General features: G+C 41.0%; 4 protein-coding genes and 1 pseudogene across 4 annotated transcripts in view; 2 read left to right on the top strand and 3 right to left on the bottom strand.

Annotated features, from left to right (window-relative positions):
* Positions 1–4378, bottom strand: part of LOC138002968 (nucleoporin NUP35-like) — a 9400-nt gene extending 5022 nt beyond the window's left edge. Inside the window, exons 1-5 of the mRNA XM_068848930.1 lie at positions 4258–4378; positions 4097–4188; positions 3465–3625; positions 2819–2933; positions 827–999 (exon numbers count right to left, since the gene is read on the bottom strand). Of these exons, the coding sequence (XP_068705031.1) occupies positions 827–999; positions 2819–2933; positions 3465–3625; positions 4097–4188; positions 4258–4267 (551 nt within the window). The 5' untranslated portion in view covers positions 4268–4378. The remainder of the gene's footprint in view (positions 1–826; positions 1000–2818; positions 2934–3464; positions 3626–4096; positions 4189–4257) is intronic.
* Positions 4379–4481: 103 nt separating this feature from the next.
* Positions 4482–5762, top strand: LOC138003000 (large ribosomal subunit protein uL13m-like). Its single transcript, XM_068848949.1, has one exon. The coding sequence runs from the start codon at positions 4546–4548 to the stop codon at positions 5050–5052; it is 507 nt and encodes a 168-aa protein (XP_068705050.1). The 5' UTR covers positions 4482–4545; the 3' UTR covers positions 5053–5762.
* Positions 5763–6310: 548 nt separating this feature from the next.
* Positions 6311–8483, bottom strand: LOC138002979 (glucose-induced degradation protein 8 homolog). Its single transcript, XM_068848936.1, has one exon. The coding sequence runs from the start codon at positions 8377–8379 to the stop codon at positions 7702–7704; it is 678 nt and encodes a 225-aa protein (XP_068705037.1). The 5' UTR covers positions 8380–8483; the 3' UTR covers positions 6311–7701.
* LOC138002989 (large ribosomal subunit protein eL15-like) lies at positions 8428–13323 on the top strand. The gene is made up of 3 exons (XM_068848943.1): positions 8428–8555; positions 9161–9488; positions 12987–13323. The coding sequence occupies exons 2-3, from the start codon at positions 9180–9182 to the stop codon at positions 13290–13292; spliced, it is 615 nt and encodes a 204-aa protein (XP_068705044.1). The 5' UTR covers positions 8428–8555; positions 9161–9179; the 3' UTR covers positions 13293–13323.
* Positions 13324–14547: 1224 nt separating this feature from the next.
* LOC137979642 (uncharacterized) lies at positions 14548–16599 on the bottom strand (annotated as a pseudogene).
* Positions 16600–18655: the final 2056 nt, after the last annotated feature.

An 18655-nucleotide genomic window follows, 5' to 3' on the forward strand; every position in this document is an offset into this window, starting at 1 on the left:
ATCCATGTTATGGTCAATTGACACCTTTCAAAACAAGGTATCTGCTGACCAGTATCATGTGACTATATCACAGGTTCAAGTTTAGAGCTCATCAAGGTCAGCTGGTTTTTTTTACGTTCTGCCAAGTTTATGTGGCTTGCTCGTCACAGTAAAACTGGGTGACAATGGTGAAAGATATTTAAAGGGGCTAGGTCACGCTATTTTAGGTAATTTTGTTCAATTTTGTTAATTATGAGCTCTAAACGTCAAATTGGCAGAGCAAGAGTCTTTCATTTGCAAAATCAAGGCCACATAACTACTGAGAATGATTTTCCAGCTGTGTAAATGACATTTTGATATAAACTGATATAAATTTGAAAAAGGTGGGCCGATATTTTTCAAATTTACCCAAATTCAATCCATTACAATCCTCTCCAGTTTTGTCCATCCATGTCCCTTCTTGGCTTCCCGGCGTTTTTTTAGAGTTCTTCTATAGTTTTGAACAGTTATTTTGATATTTTCGTTAATTCTATGACCATTCGCTTAGTGCTGAAATTGCCTAAAATTGCATGACCTAGCCCCTTTAAGTTTATGTGCATTTTAACAAAACCTTATTCCAAGTCATGGCATCAGTGTCAAGAAATCAAAAACAGAGGACAGCAGAATTTTTCTACTTGAAGCAGCTTGCTTCTAAGGAATTCTGGTGGAAAAATGACTGTTGTATCAAATGCCATTTATATGTCCCTTAAAGATGATTTAAAACACGAGTAGAAGTAATTGATTACAATATTAGAAGTCCTGATCTGAGACAATACTAAGTCATATTGATAACAATACACTGACTTGCCCCTGGGTGTAAAATGGGTCTATTTGTGTAGGTGAGGAAAATGAACTTCCACGTTGAGGACTGTAGGAATGTGATTCTGTTCCATGAAATGTAACATTACTGCCAGGGGTAGAGCAACCAGCACTTTTCCTGACAGAGGTGTCAACCACTGTGGCCATTGTCACATCCATTGGCTGTAAGAAAAATAGTTATTTTAACAGTCAATAAAACATTAACAAGGTTCACACAATCTCTTTTATATGCAACCATTGCAGTCAGTATGCAAGACAGTCTGACCATTGAAAATAGTTGGCATGGGTTACAGTTGGTCTCTTAGTACAGCACCTGAACAATTCAAAATATGTCATTGACCTTCTAATTGCCCTTACTCGCAGTCGGAGACTGAACTGCTAAGGGCGCAACTCAACTGGGTCGGACTGAAGGAGCTGTGCAGCCGGCTAGGTGCTTGGCCCCTGAACACGACCAAGGTATGACCTCAGAGCACAGCACCACAGCCAGATCGAATAGGCAGGGAGTTGATTTTGCTGAGGGAGGAAAACCTGAGTGCCCAGAGAAAAACCCTCAGAGTAAGATTGAGATTGACTGAAACTCAGCCCACATACAAACTTGGGATGTGATCCCGGGTCTGCAGAGGTGGGAGGCACGAGCATTACCACGAGGCCATCCTTACTCCCTTCAATTTGATCAGAAGAAAGAGTCTACAGTATTAATTAATGTATTTTGACAAGAGGGCTCAGAGGTTATAATTCCTGCATATTCCCCCATCACTGGTGACACATGCACACTTTGAATTAAAAATAGTTAGTCAGATGTTTGTGTCCATCTTCAAGATAAACTCTGATCTGTTCTTATTTTAAGTCCAACAGAAAAATAATAGGACAGTACTGCAAGTCTCATCAGCATGAAATGACATGACTATTCCAGGGATGGCGGTAAGGGGCAGGGGGGCAGGGGGGTAGTGGTGAGGAGTATGGGTGAAGGGTGAGGGGTAGGGAGTGAAGGGTACTATAGCTGAAACAACCCAAACCTTTACAAAAATGCTAACCTTAGGCCTACACACTATGCTTTAGATAATGACTATGCCTAAGGTTAGCATTTTTGTAAAGGTTTGGGTATTTTTATCTATGGCACTCCTACCCCTACCCCTACCCCCTACCCCCTACCCTCACCCCCTACCCCCCACCCCCAGTATTGTCATGCCGGCATGAAATGCAGCGTTAATCTTTCACTAGACAAGCTGAGAACATAATCATTATATACATGACAATAACTAACCTATGACAGCAAGTCTAGAGTCTTTGGACTCAACAAACCAACTAAGTGTTTAAAGGTACATGTAACCTCAACCAAGGCTGCTGTCTAAGCAAATTTTTCCTCGAGCCCCTCAGGCTTCCAACGTTGAAAGTTAGTAGCCTAAGTCATTTTTTCAAGAGCCCAGAATTAATTAATTAAAAGTGAGGATGAATCACCTTGTGATAAGCCAGGTGCCTGCTCAGGCTACTTGTTCAAAAATTTGGTTGCCTGCGCTCGCAAGTAAGGCACCCCAGGCGACCGGGCGACCGTTAGGCAGCAGCCTTGTCAACCCAAACACAAAAAACTTTTATACCACAGAAAGTAACACTTATAATCAAACTTGTCTGAAAATTCATCAAAGCAAGTGCTTGTGTCTCTGAAATAATTAAATTTCAGAATTGCTCCTTTTTGTTTTCACATTGTCTGGCCCCTGCCACCTTGAATAATAATGTTGCAGTTGCACTATTGTCATAACACAAAAGCTCTTTGTTTCAGATTTATAGTGAAACCATAGCACATCACAATAACAATTAAAACTTATTCAAGATGGTGGCCCCAGTCACACTGGTGGAACATGAGTTGTCTCACTGTACAACTTCTCCCTTAAATATAAAACTATTTTTTGTTAAATTTGATAAAAGTATGTTTGGCAAGAGGCTTTAGTTTAATCATGAATGAAGAGGAATCTCTGACTTTGACCTGCTCTCTGGCAAATGGAGAATTACTGATAGGCTCCAAGCTTCTGGCATCATAAAGTCCCTCAACGGGGGGCGCACCAATGGAGTCCTTAGGAGTACAACCAACAGACGACAATCTAAAATGTTGCATGTGTCCAGAATGTTTTGTTAGGTTTAAATGACACAAGGTCCAGTAAAAAATACAAAGAATGCTTAAGAGGGGGACAGTGAGTTCCAAAAGTAACTGATATATTATTCTCCAATCCTAGTCCTGAGAAAAGATATTCCAGTTTGATTCTGACTTTTTCCTGCATTGGAGCCACTTCAAGAAAAAAAAAAGTAGTACTGTATGCAAAAATGTAAACATGAACAATAGCAAGTCCGTTGAGTAGTTACTGTACAATCAGCAAAATGATCATTGATGAACCTTCTCTTCACACTTGCATCATTTCTTTTCTGTATTACAGCAAAGGACAGTTTACTTGTAATTTTGTTGCACTTTTACGAAGTGAATTGGTTTTTTCACAGCTTTTTTATCCTTAAAATGGTTTATGCTCCCTTGTTGCCTAAGATATTTTTCCTTTGTTCCCCTGTTGCCCAACTCAAATCAGCCACGTTCCCTTGTTCCCCAAATCCTCATGGGAGACCCTCAACAATCTCCTACTGACCTTGGCACTGTTTTGTCGGCTTTAGCTATCAATCCCTGTGGTCTGAGTGGTGAGTTAACATGGTAAGGGTAGCTCCTCGGTGAGGACAGTGGTCCTGTTCGGCCAGGGCTTCCCTTGTATGATCCCAATGATGAACCAACAGGTCTTCCTCTTGGTAGGGGCTGAAGACAAAATTATTTGTCCTCAATGCCTGATTTCATACAACTGGACTTCGCTTTTACGCAAAGGAAATGAAAGATTCAAGAGGTAATACTGCACAATAATTCACCTACTGTATACCCAATGCACCAAGGAATTGATTGACATCATAAAAGGTTAGTAACAAATTTAAAGGTAATTTTTTTAACAGACTAATAAAGATCCCTACACGGTTATCCAAAGCCAGATTGCAAGCAGTTGTTAGTATGTGGTTTAAAAACCAACTGATTTCATATATATCATTCAGAAACTTGAACACGCTAATATTATGGCGCGAAATTCCAAAAAGCGTCAAAAATTAGTTTTGTACATGTATGTACGCGTACGTAAAGAATCGAGATTGATCCCTTCTCTCGATCCCCAACTTTTTTAAGGACTGTCAAAGAAGCGCGAAATTGGCTGCAAAAATAGTCACCAAAAGAAATCGATCTTACCGCTACAGCCGGCGAATTTCCGCCAAGAAGATACTGCGGTAAATAGCCAGGGGAATTCGAAGAAGGCGAACCCATGGTGTGGCTTTCGTGCACTACACAACAAATAAAATTACGATGATTGCAATGAAATCGTAACTAAAGCCAAACTGGACTTCTCTTACTGTGATCCATGTCGATTTTGTTCCTTTCCTTGAGAAATTTAATTTTCTTTCGATCCTTGTGCTTTATTACGTGATTAAAGGTCAATGGTCAGCGGTTATTTGAAAGACATTTTACGTGAAGCTTAAATAACGTAGTAAATATTGCGTATGCGTGGTGTGTCAATCGTTTTAATCCTCAGAGCCGCGATCCTTTTGTCCAGCGCCGCGTATCGCTGGCCTAAAGGATCGCGGCTCTGGGAATGAGATTGTGCAAGAGAAGATAGTCCCCGTGGTGGCATAACGTGCAAAATGTCGTTCGTAAATCGCGCAAACCAAAGTTTTACAACCCATGCTCGTCTCTGGTACCTCATAGATGCAAGAGACCAAGTTTGTGGACGGCTGGCTTGTTTCATAGGGCAAATTCTGCAGGGGAAGACTAAACCTATCTATCATCATTCTCTTGACTTGGGTGACTTTGTGGTTGTAACAAATACCAAGCATATCTCTCTCACGGGTGCCAAATGGAACAAGAAGATATATCGTCATCACACGGGTTACCCTGGGGGTCTGAAAGAAGTAATTGCAAGGAACCTACATAAGACAGATAGTACCAGAATCTTATGGCGTGCAGTTTATGGAATGTTACCAAAAAACAACCTCAGGCCCATCTGGATGAAAAGACTGTATTTGTTTGAGAGCAATGAACATCCTTATGCAGAGAACATTTTTACAAAGTTGGAAGCTCCAGCACCTCTTCCTAAAAGGCTCACAGAGTTCACTCCAGAGGAAATTGCAAATTATCCAAGCATTTATTGATTATAATCTATTTTGGGAAGTCATCTACGGGGGAGCATTCTTCTTTACAGTACTGACCATTGTCATTTTAGTCCTGTGACCAATGACACCCAAAATGAGAGTCTGAGTCTGCTCCTCCTGTGACGTCAAAAACTGCTTTGCAGAGGGAAGAAAATATTTCAAATCAGGAAGCAAACCACTTTCTGTTGTTTACCTGAGGGATAAACCATTTCAAATAATATTGACCATTTCCATAGCTGTCAGTAATCTTTCTTAAAACCAGCATCTCTGAATGTCAATCAGGAAGACATCCAAGTGTGGAATGTCGTTGTGTTTTGGGCTCCCTCCTCTTTCACCTGAGGTAGCGATCACTTGGGTTCATGTGTGATATATCTCTCAGTAGGATCCCTCATCAGGAGCCTTCCTTATTATTATTATTATTATTATTATTATTATTATTATTATTATTAATTTTATTTTTTTATCATCATCTAGGGATCTTTAGCAATGACTATGGGAACTACACCAAGAATGTCATCTCAAAACATAATATACTCATATTATATACTCAACAGAATATCACATTTCTGAGTGGTCAATGATGAATGCATAAATAAGTTATAGAGTGCAAAAGAGGTTAGAGAGGTCAATGTGGAAGTTGCTATGGAAACACAGCAATTGAGTTTAGTATAGAGTACAATTACTGGTAATAAAAAATCGTATTATATGACTAGCTCCTTGACCAGGCAAGATGAATCAAATCCTGCACTGTGATTGGCCACCTGAGCAGGCAAGATGGAGCTATACTGCCCGCCGGGGATTTCTCGCTTGATCCCACAAGATCAAAGATCATTAATTTTTTTTGGTGTTTTATCCCATATGATAAATCCTGTATTGACCAAGCTTGCTCAGTCAAGGTGGCTGGATATTGGCCTTGTTCTTTTTCTGCGTGTTATGGCCTTGACTTCGTCTTAGTCCATAAACACGCAAGAAAAAGAGCTTGGCCAATATCCAGCCATCTTGACCTCGCGCTTGTTTAATAACCCATATAATTTATATGATCTTGCTTTGTGCATTTTGTGGGTTGATGCAAAAAAAATCTCCATATTAGATCTCCAGGAGTTGATATCTCTGGAAATGGAGTTTCTTAGAGCATTCCCTCAACCTTCTTCCCAGGGTCTCTCTTTTCTGCCCCCAAAGAGGGACCCTGGAAACAAGGTTGGCATTCCCTTACCTTCCAAGCTCATCCCCACAGAGTATGGCCATCAAGAACACAATGTTTTGGTATGGGCAGTTTAATCCTTACTCAAATATATGCTTCCCTTTTAACCACTGGCCACTTCTGCTTCAAACATGGATAATACAGTACCACAGTACATTACAATACTGTAGGCAATTATAGCCAAACAAATGGCTAGGAAGATTCAGTATTAAATAATGCTTCAAAAATGTATCAGGCCAGGTACCTTTGTGTTACTCAGGGGGTTTCCAATGATAATAATATTATTATTGGCTCTATCTGGAGGGGAAAAAGCGACGGTGTGTTTGAAGAAGTGAATAGGACAACATAAGAGAAGCCATGCTGGCTTTTTTCTGGTTCTTTCATTTTACATTGTCCCAAAACTAAATGATGCAAATTATTATGCCATTTTGCAAGTCAAGTAGTGGCAACAACATTTTCAAAAAAACATAAGGCAAATTTTCGGCTTTAAAGGCCCACATTCGCCCAAACATTATTGCACACCGTGACTGAATTTCGTGCAACACGAAATTACCTAAATATCTGACATGTTGTTTCCCGCATGATTTGCCTGAGTGCCTGTAGCCAATCACATCACGTATTTGGACAAGTCGTCATTTGAAAACAAAAACAAATGACTGCAATGACTTTTGGGTGAAGGTGGGCCTTTAAGCTTTATCAAATAATCCATGATGACAAGAAAAACAGCTAGCATGTAATGCCTCAAAAAAAGCTTCAAGAAATGTTAACGTAATAATCTTTAGCATCAATGGAGCATTGAGCATTTTGCTTTCCTTTGTACCAGTTGCCATGATCACAGCCTATCAGGTATGTTGCAAAGGCAGACTGACAAGGAAAATGTCCCAGTTGGTCTTGATACATTTTACAAAGTTGCCCACCGGATTAATCTACAATGTGAGCCAGGTATCCAGCTTTACTGGGTCTTTCGACCTGAGGACCACTAATTGTCTGCAACCCTGCAGAATACTAGATGCTGAAACTCACGCAAGCTTCTAGCTGTGCTTAATGGACTACTTTCACAAAATGGCATTTTAGTTGTGTGCAGCCATGATTCTTCTGGTCAGCACTGAGGGGAAACCAGGGACAAATCAGGAAGGCTGTGAGTAATGGACTTTTGCTCTGAGCTCTTCACAGTCTTAGATTCTTGAAAAATGTAGTGGTTGCAGACAGGGACAAATGGCTTGCATGTGGCCAGAGGTGTTTATTGTTGATGCATACTTAAAGGAATCAGCCTTTAAGGACAAGGATGTTAGAACAGAAACCCCAGAACTACCTAGTTGCAAGTCTCTTTGTAAAAGTTTGGTTAAAAATATCAGTAAAAAGCCAAAGGTACATGGGAACAAAACATGACGATCTACGCCAGATACACAAGCTCAGGGGAAAAGAGTAACAATATTTATTAATTAAATTTAAACAAAAGTCCCAGTGGCCACTTCGACCATTTTCGGAAACTTGACTTTCTTTGTGTCCAGCTCGGTCTGTGCCCACAGCAACAGCTTGAGAAGGTTCGACAGCTTGGGCGAAGTTTCCCTGTTTTCCGCCTCCAGAATGGCAGCATTCAATTCACTGGCAACTTTTTGTCTTTGAGAAGGGCAAAGCAGTTCGCCAAAAGGAGAGTCCTGCGGGTTATCGAAGGCCAGGAGAGCCATCGTACGCTCTAGCTCCTCTAAAAACTCGGGGAATTCATTTCCCTGCTCAGCAAGCTGGTTCTGGGCAAAGTCAACAGCGGATTCAATTTCTTTGTCGCGAATTAATTCGATGAGGCGTTGTTGTTGCAAATGGAAGTAAAGATGGGGTTTACAATCCAGTATTTCTGGGTTTAGCTTGTTTGTCAGTGCGATAGCCTCCTCCATGTCCCCACGTTGAACTGCTGCCCTTATTTTGATCCTTTCATCCAGGCTATCGAGGGGAGCCGATGGTTGCGTTCCGGATTCAATTTTGAATTTTTCAGCAGCCTCCTTGAAGCCTTCAGTGACGAGGTAATCCATTATCAAACGGTTCATGTCTGCCCTCTGAAAACGCATATCTGTTAACTTAGTCATCCACTCCTCTCTATTCCCTTCTTCTCCTTTATCTGCCTGGCTCATTTGCGAGGAAAATAGGCTCTTCTCACTGGTAGAAAACCAGAGATACGACGAAGATTCTCTCTCTGAAAAGCCCAACAAAACTGAAAACCATGCCTGTATTACGCATGCGTCATTCAATTCAAAACGAGGCTAGATTGAGGTTCTGTCTCTCTTGCTCCTCTCTCATCGACTCAGAGGTAAGGGAAATACATATCTTTAAAATCTTTATCAATCCTGGCTTCGAAATCCTGGTCTTGCATTTATGTGGAGTGAAAACATTATTTTGAGGATTGTTGCTTGTATCTATCTCCTTTGAAGGAAATTCTATTCGTTTTTGTGGCAATTCTCGTTCTTTCAAATCGTCCCTGTGTAAGTCTCATCAGAGGTCCTGTCGTACGTCCAAAGGGCAACGTCGTATTTACAACACTCAAAGGAGATTCGATTTCTTGTCGTCGTGAAAGTTATTCCTAAGGCGGCTACCTCCTTTGGCAGTTTTTCCTCAACGTTAAACGAAGAAAAAACAAAATGCGCATAATTTGACTCAACAATTCTCCTTCTTCGTTTCTCCCTTCAGAAATTTCACTTGTGGTCACTTGTAAGCTTAATATCAGAATGTGTATGTCTGCAACTTTTCATATTCCCCCGATCAGTAAATGAAACTTAACAGTAAGGCCAATAATTTTCATAAATCAAAGCCTTCTCAAAGCAGGATGTATACGGTGAGGTGTTTGTAGCAAGTTGTTGGACAACAGAGTGTATGGTGAAAGTTTTAAACTAAAATTTGATATTCTCTGTATTTAAGCTGACTTACAACTGAAGAAATGGGAGCATATAAGTACCTTGAGGAGCTTTACAAAAAGAAACAATCGGACCTTCTGCGGTTCCTATTGCGTATACGGTGTTGGCAATTCCGTCAACTAAATGCCATCCATAGAGCATCCCGTCCCACACGTGTTGACAAAGCACGCCGACTTGGTTACAAGGCCAAGCAAGGATATGTTATTTACCGTGTTCGTTTGCGTCGTGGTGGTCGCAAGCGTCCAGTGCCTAAGGGTGCCACATATGGTAAACCTACAAACCAAGGAGTCAACCAACTGAAGTTTCAGAGGAGCTTGAGATCTGTTGCTGAGGTATGCATTTGTGTAAGATTTTATTCCCCTGCTGTTGGCATTGTGTTTGTGATGAATACCATCGGAAGCACACAACCTTGAAGGGTGTAACTTGCATCTCTTTTCCTTGGAATGTAGCTGAGGGTTTCAGGACACCAATTTTTGCCCAATATGGAGAAAAATAAGGTCGAAGCTGTACGTGCCAGAAAATGCACGAGCTATGTTACATCGAAACAAAGAAATTTTTAAAGTCTAAAAACTGAACCAAAGTTAAACCCTTCAAGGTTATGAACTTCTGATACCATGTAAAGCAGGGGTGGGAGACAATCTCAACTACAGGCCCTGTTGCCATGTAAACTTCCACTGGCCAAAACTGCTATTTATCAGATTCTAGAGCAGCAAAATTAAGACAACCCGCTTGGCCATATGCGGCTTACGAGTGAACACTCTCGGTTAACCCATGACTCCCAGGGGTTCCCCACTGACGAGTAAAATCGTCCAGGGCGTTAGACAGAGTAAAATACTAAGTCTGGCCCGTTTGGGCCGGTTTGGACGTCAAAGGGGTAATGGATGTCGACCATATTTGGTGTAGTTGTGTGACCACAACAGAAAAAACCTTAAAACTTATGCAGGATACATTTTGAACGAATAAAATTCACATGATCAAACATAGAACTTTGTTAGAATTTACAGATTTGTTGAAAATTTGAATGTTATTTTTTAAGGGCTGTGATCTCAGATTTTAAGCAATAATTATTGTCTTTGATCTACTTTGAAAAACGATTATTCGATTTGTAGGATGATGCGGGGGATTTTTTTCTTTCCCATCGTCTGAAAATAATATAGTTGTTACCATTGTCCTCTAACTAGTAGGCTATTTTCAAACACACACTTTTACTCGGATTAGGATTAGGACTGGCGCTAGTCATGCATGCGCATTCTTGCATGTCAGTTCAAATGCAATGATTTCGTCTTTTCTTGACCTGTAACTTGCAAGGTCCGTGGCATTTTTTGCATTATTGTATCTAGAAAACCTTGATACTAGTAAACACAAACTCTGACTCGACCCCTTGCACCATGATGGTAGTTGCTTAAAGTCATGTTGTCATCTTCTTAAAATAGGAACCTTAAGATCTACGACGGCGACGTCGACGAAAACGTCACCTCAAAATAGAACTTCGCTCTGGTAAAAGTCTTTCGCGATTATTCCATCTCGTTCACTTCGTACATTGTGGGCAAAGTATCCAAAAAATACATTGGTACGAGCGGTTTGAGACTGAAAATAGAGAATGAAAGATTCTCTGTTGCATGCTAACGTTGTCGTCAAAACCTAAAATTTAGTGATTTCACGTCGTCGTCATGCAGAGAACCGCAAAAATATGAGCTAAAATCCGTGCTGCACGTGCAGCACGATTATTTATGCTCTTTTAACCAATGATATCATTGTTTTGTGGCGTTTTCGTCGACGTCGTCGTCGTCATAGATCTTAAGCTCCCTAATGTTTTGAAGTTGACTTCAACTGTATGTGACAATGTGTTGGGTTGAATTTCTCCCTGTCCAACTGGAACTGGTAAGGCCCCTAACTGCTAATTCAGGCTTTTGAAGAAAGCAGTAATTTCTTCTATGGTGGCTTTATCGCCCAATTTTTCCTCAAGAAAAAAATTCTGTCTGTGTGCTTTGTGTAGGATTTTTGTTTTTGCAAGTTTCTTGAACAGTCATTGTACACATCGTCTGACAGTTTACATCTTCGTCCAGCCATCGCGTTTAAATCTATATGTCCCAAACAAGAACATAACCAAAGGATCCTAGATAAATTCCAGTCTTTTTATCAGCTTTTCAGAGAGTTAAACTTTTCATGCATGGGGTTCCTACCATTTTGGAGGCCGGTTGGCAGTCTGCACTTTTGCTCAAGAACACTGCTGGCAAAATTTCATTCTTGGCAACAGACTTTTAGTTAAAAAGGACCCCCCCCCCCCCCTCCCTAATTTTGGGTAGCTTTTAGCCACAATTTAGAGAACAGCACACCAATTCAGTTTCCACTGTTACATGTATATGATTCATGAAAAGCGGTGGAAAACAGACTGTAATAATATTATGATACCTGCAGTAATATGATCCTAAGACAACTTCTTCATCAGTTCAGTGTTTGCTCAAAGTATCAGTCCACATGATCATAAATCACATGACCATTTTAGCGTGCTGTAACGTTTATGATGTCAAAATTCATTTGTTTAATTGACTCATTGACTTCTGAACTGAACTGACTGGAGGCAGAGGTTGTTAACCCATTGACAAGTAAAATCGTCTGGCGTTAGATGGGGGGGTCAGTGGGTTGCATGTACATACAGATTGCCCTGGGCCGTTTTTTTATTGTTTTTTTTTTGTTCACGTTATGCTTCCAGAGCAGCAAAAATTAATTATTCTTTGATGAAATTATAGTAGTGTTAAAAGTAACAGTTTTTAGTCATGGTGTCAACAAGGAACTCCAGTGGGTCAAATTTTCGCAGCTTCCACCAAAGCATCATACATTTTCTATTTGTTGACCTGAGACTTTCCTTTCCCCCTTCTTTTCTGAAACACTGACATAGGTTGTGGTAGCATTCAGGAGTTATTATATTACTAGTGTTACATCAAGTTCTATTGTTCAGTGTTCCCCTAGGGATTCAAAACACCAGAAAGGGTGGTGGTTGCATTTGAGAGTTGACACTTGAGTAGCGTCAACATCAGTGTTACACTGTTTCTTCCGAGTGTGACCGCAACCATAGTCCATGGGGGTTGGAGATGGTCACAGCAAAAAAAAAAATCCAGGCTTGAGCAGGTGGTAGTCCTGTATTTTAATTCCACATTTCAAATATTAAGATCATTTCATTATTCTGTATTATTTTTGTACGTAGTCCATGTAGGCTGGGTCTGCATGAAAGGAAAATACTCTATATCACAGACAGAATTGAGAGGATGGTCATTCAATTCAGAAATTAACAAAGTTTTATTCTGTTGCCACAAATCGGTGTATCTCAAAACGGTTCGCTTTTCAGTGATTGTGTTGAATACCTCCGTTAGAATACTTTTGACAAGTTTAAGAGCTTGCTTCGTTAGTCTGGCAGATGTCAGCGAAATGATAAATCCACAGGTACCGGTTTGACACTGTCACACCTTCCCAAACTCATTAACAATTAGTCCATTTATTAATTTAGCTATTAATCACCGAATATATTGAACACAAGAGTAGCATTCGGGTGGGTGCTCATTCAAATGCAGTATGGCCCTCTCCAGTGAGAGTGGTATTTAATTATACCACTTGATTAAAATTTGTGCAAAGTGGCCTTTCATTGAAGGAAAATATAACACTGCGTAATTTAGTGTTGTATATCAAAAACTCGTACTGCGTACTTCATCGGGGTAATCACACACCGAGAAACAAGTGAAAGCACGAGGCCACACGTGTTTCACTGAGGAATGCATGTGCCAATTTAGCAAAGCAAACCAAAAGATGGTTCTTCCTTTCCTGTTTTGTTCCAGGAACGTGCTGGTCGCTATTGTGGTAGCCTTCGAGTACTTAACTCATACTGGGTTGCAGAAGATTCGACTTACAAATACTATGAAATTATCATGGTTGATCCCTTCCACAAGGCTATCCGCCGTGACCCAAGAATCAACTGGATCTGCAAGCCAGTCCATAAGCACCGTGAGCTCCGTGGCCTGACCGCCGCTGGCCGTAAAAACCGTGGTATGCGCAAAGGCCACAGATACAACAAAGTTATTGGTGGCTCGTTCCGTGCGTGCTGGAAGAGGCGCAATACATTGTCACTTCGTAGATATCGTTGATCGGACAGAAATAAAACATTGCATTTACGTTTCTGGTGGTTTGTTTCTTTCTAAGTCCATGCTGGAATGTCTTTTTTTACCATTATTTTTTATATCAGCAACGAAAGTTATCAATTGAAGCTGGAATATGACTCTTTCAGTCCATATTTCTCTTATTCTATTTGCCTTCAACCGTTGGACTGGCTGGCCACCCCTGAACGTAAAACCTCGCCAACCTGTTTCCTTTTGTAAACAGACAGACTGGTGTACTGAAAGTTATTAAATAGGCCACTTCGGAAAATACCATAATACTCTTTGTTTGTCCCCCCAAATTTTGCATGAGCATTGTTTTTGTTTTCTCTTGGGCCCATTGTAAGTCCCTAGAGAAACAGGAAACAATGCTTATGCAAAATTTGGGGGACAGACAAAGATTATTATGGTATTTTCCAAAGTGGCCATTCTTATTCTCGGTTGATGCATTTCTCGTGCTCTAATTGGTTCACTTAATCTCGGTTATCAGGTCGTATACCTTACTTTGACCTTATATGGCAAATGATTACGCTAAGCGTTGCTAAGCAATTTTTTTGGCCCGGAAATTTCTCTCTGAATAAAGCAAAAAAATTTTATTTGGGAAAAGTTTGGATCCATTCCGACGTTTAGAAGTACGCGAAAAGGCAAGAAATGTTTTTGTGATGAGCCTGCGTCTGTCTGACCACCAAGGTATTACACAACATCGCATTTCGTACTTCCAAACTTATGGAGTTTAAGGAATTTAATAAAACAATTATTCCATTCGCGCTTGTTGGATATGAGACTGGTTATAGTCAGCCCATATCCAACGCGCGCTCACGAAATAATGAAGCAATGGAGGACGTTTTCCGTGTTTCCATAGCCTCGTCTAAACGAAAAACCTAAAATAACAATGACCAAAACCAGGTTTTCTGAGCCCACGAGACTGAGCACCCCCAGCAAACCATTGTTTTGGTAGGTACGTTATGTATGGGGACATGTATTGTAACCGCTGGTCAGCAGCCTTGGTTGCTGTTTAAGGTCTTCCCGTCTAAACACGAGGGGGAGTTGGGAGAATTCGAGACGGTTATGCAGACCCGAGTGTTTAGATGAGGCTATGGAAACGCGGAAAAAAGTCCTCAATTGCTTTTATAAAATATTTCTCAAGAAATATAAGTGAAAGAAACCGACGTTTCGGTGCATCTTGCGCCATTATCAAGGTTATAAAGATAAAATGCGGTTTGTCAAAAGGCTACGTTAAAACGAATTTGCATAAAAGAGTGCCAAGCTAATTACATGAATACTTTAGCACGAAGAGAATCCGACTGTACATTCAATGCTGGTTTAAGATATTGAATACACAGCATTTCATTAACAAGGCAGTCAAATTTGTTCGTGCATTTCTTGATTACATTGAAGCGTGCTAAGAAATTGTTCGGAACAGCAGTGTTATGATCTTTGCAATAATGCCTGTAAATAGATGACGCCTTTTGACGGTGTCCCTCAACGCGCGTGTGAAGGTGGCCTTTTGTGTACCCGACATAACCTGCATCGCACAGGTCACACTTGAATAAATAAACAACGCATTGCTGGGTTACGATGTTAGGCTTGGGCTCACGCAAGCTTAGATCTTGTTTAAGCTTGCGGCTAGTAAACACGGGTTGAATGGTCTTCTGCACCTTGCCACTAAGATCTCTAAGTTGTCGTTTGACAGACGCTGCAGCATCCTGATCTTTATAGGGGATAACTATCCGGATGGCGTCATCGGTATGCTGTTTAGGTTGGTCCACTGCGACTCTCGAGGTGATAAACCAGTTGATGACGGAATCAATAAGGTGATTCGGATACCTCAGCTTACGGAAAACTTCTCTCAGACGTTCACACTCTTCTGAAAATGCGCCCAAGATGATGATAGCCGGTGCGCACGATCAAGCATTGTGACGAGCAAGCCATGCTTGTAGCGGCTGTCCACATGGCTATGATAGTGCAGGAGTAGCCCTGTGTTTGTCGGCTTGACGTAAACCTTTGTTTCAACACATGGTGCGCGATTTAAAAGCTGTACCCCAAGGAAAGGGAGCATCCCATTTTTCTCTACCTCCATAGTGAAGCTCACGGCGCTGTGGGCGTGGTTCAGAGTATCCAAAAATTGTGTAGCCGCTGCCAGATCCGGCATCCTGACTAGAGTGTCGTCTACGTAGCGGCGGTAAAATTCTGGGAGTTTTCCTTGACTTTTTAGGGACCCTTCAATAGAGCACATAAATACATTAGCCAAAAGGGGTCCAAGGGGAGACCCCATAGCTACTCCATCGGTCTGTTCGTATAGGGCCCCGTCGAACTGAAACAGCTGCCCCTTTGTAGCAACGTGCAGAAGATCAACGAGATCAGTTCTGGTCAAGTTTAGATCATACGTGTCGTTGAACCAGTTGTTCTCGAAAGCTTTCCGTGCCAGGATGTCAATTGTTTCGTCTAAGGGTACATTTGTGAAGAGCGATGAGACGTCATAAGATACCAAGATTTCTCCCGGGTTTATCTTAACTCCACGAATTTCATTTGTGAAGGCAAAGATATCAGTGATGGTATGTTCGTTTACCGACAAGGGCTTAAGCTTAGCATCAAGCCATTTAGCAAGGGCGTAGTTGTAAGTGCCCGAAGCAGATAATATAGGACGCATTGCTAATTGCCTCTTGTGGGTCTTGGGCAACCCGTATAAGTGAGCCAGTCTTGATCCGGTAGGTCGAACGGAGTCAGCAATCGCCGATGGTAAAATTCTGCGCACTGTTGACTCTACCAGTTTTTCTTTCTCTAGTAGGGGATGGTAATACTTAGGTGGTCTCCCTTTACTTTTTGGTCTCTCTAAGGGGACAGCACGGAATTTGCTTGTATCATTCACAGAGGCCTGCGACAACAACCGCAGATATTCCTGCTTATCCATCACGACTACACCTGACCCTTTGTCCGGTTTAGTGATAACAATGTCATCGCGTCTCTTTAATTCTTCGATGGCTGCTAGAAGTGCCTTAGGGGGACGCGGGCCTTTCCGTTCAATGTAGTTGAGAGCCACAGATCGAAGTGTAGTGGCAGCCAGTTCTTTCATTTTCTCATCGGAGAGACTGCGCTCGAGGCTCCAATAGGCCTTCTCGAAGGATGCTTTCACCTCTATTGGAGATACACGTTGTGGTAAGGCAAAATTCAAACCCCGACAAAGCACAAGCTTCTGGAAAAACGAGAGTTCGTAGGATGAGATGTTCAAGATATGCTCGTCCAGGTCCATCTGATTGTTGATAAGACGTGAGATCTTGCGCGTATGGGTGGTGATAACTTCTTGTTCTTCGTGTTGACCAAACGTTAAAGTATTCAAAAATAAATGTCAATCACACTTCTGAAATAATACTGCGGGTTTAGACAAGGAGTTCTTTGGTCCTCTTTATGTGGGGGATTAGACCCACAAATATGTCCCCTGTATGTATGGCATTATCCTTGTTTGGTTTTGTTTTGTGGCTAATGCCCCCTGTTTCCCCGAGGTGGGGATTTACAGTGACAAATACATAACTTCATTCTTATTGGCCATTCTAACAAGTGCGTGCAGATGCAAAAACTGACTCCTCGTGGCGTTCTAAAAATAGAAAGGTACGCGCAAAGGAGAGGTTGTGTGGGAGAGGCAAGTTCCTACTTATGGACTCCCATACACATATACCGTTTATATATAATTATAGCAGAGCTCCTCAATTATTATTTATGTTTTTGTTTTCAAATATTTTTATAACTAAAATATTTTTATAACCGCCCTCTGCTCATCACAAACTCGTTCCCAGGGTCTCTCACCAAGAAACACCCTGGAAACGAGGTTTTGCTCATCACAATAAATTAGTCTGTTTTCCCGTGCTCTTTCTTACTCCGACTTTCGCCGTTTTCTCGTGGTCGTACTTGCTCTTTCTTCCCGGCGTTGCTCTTCACTATAATTTCGTCTCTTCTTGCTCTCCCTCTCTCTATCTCTTTGTTTGTCGCTAACGTGCTCTCGGCCGCTCTCTTTCACGTTGAGAATCGCCTACTCTTCGCCTGCGTACCGATTTCTCTGTTTCTCTTCTTTCCTTGTTGTACACGTCATATTAAAAAAAAAAGGATTAACTTGTTTTTTGGTTGTCTTTCAAAATTTTTGCTTGTTGTTAAACGTAGCAGGGAGCTTAAGATCTACGACGTCGACGAAAATGCCACAAAACGATGATATCATTGGTTAAAAGAGCATAAATGATCGTGCTGCACGTGCAGCACGCATTTTAGCTCATATCTTTGCGTGTCTCTGCATGAAAACGACGTGAAATTACGAAATTTTAGGTTTTGACGACAACGTGAGCATGCAACAGAGAATCTTTAATTCTCTATTTTCAATCTGAAACCGCTCGTACCGATATATTTTAAGGATACTTCGTCCACATTGTACGACGTGAAAGAGATGGAATAATCGCGAAAGACTTATACTGGAGGTGACGTTTTCGTCGTGTTTAGTCGACGTCGACGTTGCCGTGGAAATTTTCCCTTTCGTAAACAAGCGATGCCATTTGGACAAGACTTAAAACAATTTGCCTGTTAAGTTTGTCGTTAGCAAATGAGGAAAAAAATACTTAATTTATGACTAGATTAGCAGCGTATGTCACTTAGAATTAAAAAAAAACTAAGAAAAAACCTTTAAAAAATTAGAAAAAAAAAATACAAAAAGTTCATCGAGTAATGTCGACCTCTGCTCGATTGCTTACGAGCCAGTGACTTCACCGGCTACACTACCGAAACAACAGCTTCACAATAGCTATTTTAAAGTGTTTTTAAAAATGAAGCTAATCCTAACAATGTATAGAAAGCTAACCGAATAAAAAGGCTTGGACACTAAGAATGGCATAGACCGTCAAAAATGGCATCGCTTGTTTACGAAAGGGAAATTAGCGTCGCCGTGGTAGATCTTAAGGTCCCTAGCGTCAAATGCAGTATGCTTTTCTCTCCCGTCCCCTTCTTATGCACGATCTTTGCGGAAATTACATTCTGTTCCTCAATAAACCTGGAACATCCAGTTATAGTCTTAGTTCTCTTTTTTCTTACGTATCAGCTAAGTTGCGGAATGCCCTACCTGATTTTATCCGTACCTATGAGTTTACTGGTTTTAAAAGAGAATCCAGAGCCGCATTTTGTACAGCGGCTTTTCTTTTTAATGAATATATCTTTAAATATTATGTATTTAGTAGGTATCTGTATATGATATGTATTTTAGCTGTAAATGTAATGTCTCGAAGATATTAGCTCCTGTAGTTATTCGGAAAAAGCTTATGACTGTATGTATGTTACCTTTAGCAGGGCGCATGCGCACACTTTGTAATCTGTGACTGCAG

The sequence above is a fragment of the Montipora foliosa genome, chromosome 1 (assembly GCF_036669935.1).
Source record: "Montipora foliosa isolate CH-2021 chromosome 1, ASM3666993v2, whole genome shotgun sequence".
NCBI classification, from domain to species: domain Eukaryota; kingdom Metazoa; phylum Cnidaria; class Anthozoa; order Scleractinia; family Acroporidae; genus Montipora; species Montipora foliosa.